The sequence below is a fragment of the Danio rerio genome, chromosome 8, assembly GCF_049306965.1.
Source record: "Danio rerio strain Tuebingen ecotype United States chromosome 8, GRCz12tu, whole genome shotgun sequence".
In the NCBI taxonomy this organism is placed as follows: domain Eukaryota; kingdom Metazoa; phylum Chordata; class Actinopteri; order Cypriniformes; family Danionidae; genus Danio; species Danio rerio.
Window position 1 is genome coordinate 5,495,001 of NC_133183.1, and position 7,500 is coordinate 5,502,500.

The 7,500-nt window shown below is 39.5% G+C and overlaps 2 protein-coding genes across 5 annotated transcripts in view; one reads left to right on the top strand and one right to left on the bottom strand.

Moving 5' to 3' along the window:
* The window catches only part of gcn1 (GCN1 activator of EIF2AK4), a 779,792-nt gene that overhangs the window by 566,714 nt on the left and 205,578 nt on the right, over nt 1-7,500 (top strand). The window lies entirely within an intron of this gene.
* The window catches only part of cux2b (cut-like homeobox 2b), a 339,662-nt gene that overhangs the window by 27,560 nt on the left and 304,602 nt on the right, over nt 1-7,500 (bottom strand). For all 4 annotated transcript variants that reach the window (XM_009303733.5, XM_073910044.1, XM_073910043.1 and 1 more), the window contains 4 exons: nt 5,892-5,950; nt 5,751-5,799; nt 3,271-3,370; nt 157-789 (listed from right to left, as the gene is read on the bottom strand). In XM_009303733.5, coding sequence (XP_009302008.2) covers nt 157-789; nt 3,271-3,370; nt 5,751-5,799; nt 5,892-5,950 — 841 coding nt within the window. The remainder of the gene's footprint in view (nt 1-156; nt 790-3,270; nt 3,371-5,750; nt 5,800-5,891; nt 5,951-7,500) is intronic.

The following is a 7,500-nucleotide window of genomic DNA, read 5'->3' on the forward strand; positions in this document are numbered from 1 at the left end:
AAAACACCAGCATAATCAATGTTATTGTGAACGTTTTTTTCGGTTTTGTGTGTTGGTCAGTGACGTGACGTGACACTTCCACAAACCAAACGTTGAGACATTTCTCCAGTTGTCATGATGCCTGCATTGTTTTCCGAGGGTTTGTTCATCACTCACCTCTCTGGCGGACCTGAATAGTGCGCAGAGCCAGGATGTTCTGCTCGTCCGACAGGAACTGCTTCATCTTGATGAACGGCTCTTTGCCCTTGACCGTCAGCTTCCTCCAGGGTTTGGGACGGGCTAGTATCTCGCTGACCGACCCCTGCGAGAGGCCCAGCACGTAGTGTCCGAACACCCGCTGGCCGATGTTGTGTTTCAGCAGCTGCTCTTTCACCTGGAAAGCGATCTCTGCCGTGTCCAACTGGTCATCATCTCCACCCCCTGAACTCCCGCTCTCTGATTGGTCACTCGGCATGCCTGTTTCCATAGTGATGGGGATGGAGGCGCTGTGATTGGCTGATAGGAGGGCGGCTTTGGCGGCGTAGAGGGCGGTAGGGAAGGCCATGATGGAGGAGCCGTCTTTCTTGAAGAGTGGAGACAGAAGCTGCTTCTGCAAAAGCTGATCTTGAAGTTTCTCACCAGAGAAGGGTGATACTGAGAAGGGGCGGGGCAAAGTGTGGGTGGACGTGTCTGAGGTGGGCGGGGCTGGGCTAGAGGAAGTGCGTCCATCTATAGGCAGTGTTCCTGGAGGAGAAGAATAAGAGCCAGCCGGGCGACTCACGTCATTACTCTTCTCAGAATGACCATCATCTAAAATAAAGAGAGAGAAAGAAATGTACATATTAACTACAGGTGAGGTCAGAATTATTAGCCCCTCTGTATATTTTCCCCAATTCCCCAAAATGTATCAAATGTTAAAGAGGTATTTCACTGAAAAATGAATACTGTCATCATTTATTCTCCCATCAATTGTTTTAAACTTGTTCCTGTTATGTATTTGTGTTATTTGTGCTCTGTTGCTCTGTGTTTCTCTCTCTCTCTCTCTCTGTTCCCCCTATCTGCTTTCATTATTCCATTCATTGGTCCATTCAGCTGTCAGTCATTTCATCCCCGGTTACGTCACTCTTACGTCACTCATCCAATAAGCAAAGACCACCCGTCATAAAAGCGCGTGCCAGACCACTCGCTAGCCCTCTCTTGATTTCTGATTCTCTGCTTTCTTCCGCTTGTTTGTGTTATTGCGTTGCGTTTAGAAATAACCCTGTCTAACTGTGTATTTTGTTGTTGCTCATTTCTGTGTGCACGTTATCCGTCCTTTATTCTTATATCATTCCATTTCTCAGTTTACGTTGTTTACGAGGCTTGGACGAAGTGGACAGGTAAGAAGGTCACGTGACATACATTTTGCAACACTGCTGTTTAGTACATAAGGTTAGGGGCGAGCGCCACCCCTTGTACTGTTTGGATAGATAGACAGTCAAAACTCGGAAGACTCTTCGCATGTTAATTATACTGTTTAAACGTAGTTAGTTAGCAAGATGCTTCTGGGAAGTTAGATTTAGTTTGGGTTTTTTTCTTTTCATTTCTTTAGCGCTGCCCGCGTCCCGTCTGCCAGCTCTCTTGTTTTGTTTCCCGTCTTTATTTGTCTCAGTGTTGTATATATATTGTGAATAGTATATTTTTGCCTTACTTTTTCTTTTGTTTTTGATTAATTCATTCTTTTTGTTCACTTTTGGGAATTGTAAATAAAAGCACATATTTTTGGTATTACTTTGGTTGTCTTTTGCACTCATTTACTGATTGTATAAATATATTTTAATTACACAAATGTCAAATCCCACCATCTTGGGATCATGCGTTGAACACACTTGATATTTTTAAAGACAGCTGGAAACCTGTATTGACCATTGAAACCATTGACTTCCATATTTGTTTTTCCTACTAAAGAAGTCAATGGTTACAGGTTTCCAACATGCTTCAGAATATCTTCTTTTGTGTTCAGCAGACTAAAGAAACTCCTGGAACCACTTGATGGTGAGTAAATACTCATTAAAATGTCTTGTTTGGGTGAACTATCTCTTTAAAATCTGCGTGAACCAGACTCTTAATCCAAAATGATGATGTACTTCCAAATGAAAATAAATATTGATTAGGGGGCGGGGTTTAATTGTTGTGCTCCTCCTCTTATCATAAACTTGCATCAAACTAAAGGATGGAGAGGCATGGCTAAACATATTTTATCACATGTCATTATCAGGGAAGGAATGCTGTACCAGAGAGGAAAAGAATGATTTTGATTAAAGATTACCAGATCACCAGAGTGGGGAAGTTCCAGAGTAAAAGGAGAAAATATGATACACCGGTGGCTTGGAATATGGAAAAACTGTCTTTACATTGTTTTCATGTTTTTATATTATTTGTTTTTTATTTTGTTTACACTTGTCTCTTTTATTCCTGTTTATGTAAAGCACTATGAATTGCCACTGTGTATAAAATGTGCAAAAAACATTTTTACAAATTTTTCACTATTTTACCAACCATGAGTTTTAAAATAGGCACTTGCTAGATTAGCAGCTTGTGATTAGTCATTATTTAAGTCTTAAATAAAACTTGATTAAATAATTATCTATAATTACTTGACAAAATTAGTGATTAATTCAAAGAATAATTACAAAAAAATTATTATAAAGTTATACAGTTAAAAATTATTATAAATTATTATTATTATAAATTTTTTTATTGTCTGATTTTGCTCAGTTTCACTTACTTTAGTGCATCAAGTTAAACTAAATAAAAATGTTCCATTGGCAACTAAATATATATATACAGTTGAAGTCAGAATTATTAGCCCCCCTTTGAATTTAGTTTTTTTTTAAATTTCCCAAATTATATTTACCAGATCAAGAAAATTTTCACAGTATGTCTGATAATTTTTTTCTTTTGGAAAAAGTCTTATTTGTTTTATTTCGGCTAGAATAAAAGGAGTTATTAATTTTTTAAAACACCATTTTAAGGTCAATATTATCAGCCCCTTTAAGACATATTTTTTTATAGTCTACAGAACAAACCATCGTTATACAATAACTTGCCTAATTACCTTAACCTGCCTAGTTAACCTAGTTAAGCCTTTAAATGTCACTTTAAGCTGTTTAGAAGTGTCTTGAAAAATATCTAGTCAATTATTATGTACTGTCATCATGGCAAAGAGAAAAGAAATCAGTTATTAGAAATAAGTTATATACATACTGTATGTCATGACACAGTTGTGCATGTAAACAGACACGTCCTTACCGCTGTTGTGCAACACTTTGACTTTATCCACAAGAAACTTGTGAGATGGCAGAAAGGCTTCTTTGTCCAGTAGCAGAGCCTCAGCAGTTTTGCCTGATTCCTGTGCACACACACACACACACACACACACACACACATTCAAACATTTTAACTATTTATTTAGCTCCACTTAAATGAGAAAACAATTACCATGACACAAATATTATGTCTATCTAATTAAAAAGCATTAGCACCTAATGATTAACTACTAGTACAAAAAAAATATGTACTAGTGCCAGATGGAATATGTACTAGTCAAAACTGAACAGATATCTCAATGACAGATCCCATAGAAACCAATGGAAAAAATGTAAATTTGTTACTAGTAGCAACAGAATAGTTACTAGACACTATTAAACTAGGTACTAGTAACTAATAAATAAGAACTAGCATCTAAAACATACTGTAAGTACTATTATCTATTTAACCCTTGTATGGTGTTCGGGTCTGTGAGACCCGTTTTCAGTTTTTTTCAAAAGAAAAAAATTAAAACAATTAACTATTTTTTCAACCTGAAATTCATTGGCTTTGACTTATTTTCTGTGAGGAACATAAATCCTCATTTACATTACATACAAGGTGTTCGGGTCCGCTGGAACCAGGTCTAATTAAGGGTGCTTTCACACCTGTGAATAGATTCAGTTGTTCCGAAGATAATAATTGTTACATTGTTGCTCTTTGCTCTTGGAGCGGTTCGCTTTCACACTGCAAAGTTTCTGATCGGACCAAAAGAGCTAAAACAAGTCACGTGTGAGTAAACTCTCCTTGTATTGGTCAGAGTGTCAGGGTTTATTTTGCAGAGTCCCGCTCAGCTGTCAGGAGAGGTGGTGGTTTGGTGGTGATTGACAGGGTGCACGCGTGCGACGTCTCTGAGTAGAGACATGGTGGGGAGGGAGTGGGAAGGGTGCGCGATAATTCCTATTTGAGGACCGGGAGGGAGACGCGAGATTACCGGGAGATCATCACTCGTTTGCAGTCATCCGGAGACTCGCGTAACTTCCCGCCCTACTCATAATTCTCTCTTCATATAGCCGTAAGCCTATTACATATCCATAAAATACTGTGATATAAGGCGCTCGGATCGGATCGCTTTCTCACTGCAATCGAACCGCTCCAGGGTTCATTTCAATCGAGCCGAGACCACCTCATTCAAGCGATCTCGGAGCGATTACTTTGGTGCGGAACAGAGCGCGATTGCCCTGTTCACATATGCCAAACGAACCGCGCTAACTGGGCAAAAGAGATACGTTCCGAAACAAAAGTGTAGGTGTGAAAGCACCCTAAAAGTGTATAGGTCCAGTGTTCCTACACTCTGTCTTCCTCCTTTCTGGTGCTGCTGTTTTCCTCCCCTCCCGCTCCCGCACAAAGTTGCAACATTGTTGAAAATTCAACATTCAACACTGTCTGCTCTTACATTCCCACACATTTTACCCTCTCTCTTGTGGGAACTAAGCTTTATTTTGTCATACCCTGTCCCATCTCCGAATTAGGGGCATAGTACTATAAATAAGACTTTGCCCGTGTGGTTCCTTATCACAACTGATCAAGATGGCCAAAAGATTATCTGCTGCGAGAGCCGTGCAATTGATTGTGGAAGAGAGAGGAGCTTCTAGTGATGATGTCTATAACCATGGTGGGAACAATACGAAAAAACAAATCTGTGGGTTTCATTATTATTTTCATAACTTTAATAGAAAAAAAAAAAAAAAAAACGAGAAGCACATTAATTCATCAATATGATCTATTAAAGGTAAAGGGGAAAAATTAACCAAACTGACCAGTGCATTGCTGTGCATATAACTTGTAACTGGGATTAAGTAAACTTTTGTTGAGTAATTAGACAATAAAATAGTTTGATAGTGTTAATTTGGAAAGCCAAAACTCTAGCGGGTCCACCAGACCCAGGAACACTGGCTGAGTAACCAAAATACGAACACCACACAATGGTTATAGGTACTGGTGTCTAATGAATGAGTACCAGTATCTAAGAAAAAGAACTAGCGTCTAATAAGTAAGCACCAGTCTATTTTTAAAAAGCACCAGTGTCTACAAAATAGGCACTAGTATCTAATGAATAAGTACTAGTACTTAATTGATAATATATTAGTATCTAAAAAAATAAGCACTAGTGACATGAAAATAGAAACTAGTACGGGTTATGGATTAAATATTATGTCAAAACGGCTTTCCACACACACACACGCATGCACACACACATGCACACACACACACACACTTTTAAACCCAGTTAAACTGTGGTGATCAATGCAGATCTCCGCTATAGACGTGTCAGTGAGCCGTTCACACTGAGCGCTGTGCTGTTTCTACATTGACAGACGCAGGCAGCTGTTTTCACTGCTGAAGTTTATTTGTAAATGTACATCAATATAAGACAGAGCTGTGAATCAGCCTCTCTGCAGGAACACACGGCTTTCACTCACCTGGGACGAACTTCCATTGGCTGATGCCAGTTTCATGGCTTTCAGGATGCTGGAGGAGACACAAGCATACATTAGCATCATCATCATCATCTTTACAGTGTGTGTGTGTGTGTGTGTATGTGTGTGTGTGTAAAAGCTCACCTAAGTTCAGTTTTGATCTCTTCATAATCGATCTGTGACTGGAGTTTGGTCTCCAGGGTCTGTGAAGGCACAAATCAAGATTTTATAAGTCATTGAAGGTCTTGTGACATGAGAAAAGCTGCAAGGTTAAAAGATGCATCCATCTAATTAAAAATACAGTAAAAAATGTTAACATTTTGATGTATTGAATTTTAAATAAGCGATTTTTATTTTAATATTAAGTTATTAATATAAAAATTAAAAAAATTCAAACACAGAGAGTCTAAAAACCCCTTTTGTATGAGGAACTACTTTCTTCCGCCATTCATTCACATCTGCAGCTGACATCAGAACAGCAGAAGCCGTTACTAATTCACCAACGCCACTTTAGAGCTAGTGTTTGAGTGATTCTCTCTAGTGTAATGTCTAGTGATAACAAAACTGCTGATTTTGCTCACTTTTTAAGATTATAAGGCTGAACATGACATGAAACGCCCTCCGTCTACAGAGATATCTCCCTACTTTCTATTACAGTCTACAGTATTTCTCTGTTGCCTCGGTATTGTGACGGGTGCCAGGTGTCCAGTGTTTACCCGGAGACAGGAATGGAAAACAAAAGACAACCTATTTCACTCTTCCTATTGGCCTTTATGCGTTTCTCCCAAGTGCTGTCGACTACATACATGCGAAGGCGAAGCAGTGGCGCTGTAGGTAGTGCTGTAGGTAGTGCTGTTGCCTCACAACAAGAAGGTCGCTGGTTCGATCCTCGGCTCAGTTGCCGTTTATGTGTGGAGTTTGCATGTTCTCCCTGCCTTCGCGTGGGTTTCCTCCGGGTGCTCCGGTTTCCCCCACAGTCCAAAAACATGCGGTACAGGTGAATTGGGTAGGCTAAATTGTCCGTAGTGTATGAGTGTGTGTGAATGAGTGTTTGTGGATGTTTCCCACAGATGGGTTGCGGCTGGAAGGGCATCCGCTGCGTAAAAATGTGCTGGATCAGTTGGTGGTTCATTCCCGCTGTTGCGACCCCAGATTAATAAAGGGACTAAGCCGACAAGAAAATGAATGAATGAATGAATTATTGAAATTAAGGAATGATGCAGCTGTAGAGTGACCTGAACTGAACTGTGCTCCCATAAATGCGTGCTTACCAATAGAGTGCTTACATCTCAAAGGCCCTTTTAAAGGGGATATGACATTTATACACAATGCATATCAAACATTTGACTGTTATCACAGTAATTAACCCCGGAAAAAAGCAGCCCAGCCACCAGACTGCTGTTGTGTTTGCGTTAAGGAGGGACGAGGCTGAATCCAACTTTTTATTCGCAGCTTCCTATTGGCTCTATCCGGTCCACCTTAAAAACCGTGACGCTTCCGTTTTTCAGCTTCTGATTCGCGCTCAACAGTTTTAAAATTCTTATCTATGGGGTCTTGGCGCCATGTTGTGGATAGACAACGTTAACCGTCTTTGACTAATGGACACCAACGCACTCAGAAATTATAAATATTTTAAAATAGGCACTATCCTTGTAGATAAACTAAATAGTTGCAATCTAAATAACTACATTCTCGAGTAAAATAGCCTCAAAAGTACATTATGTTGCTTGACAGCAGGAATATTTGTCAAACT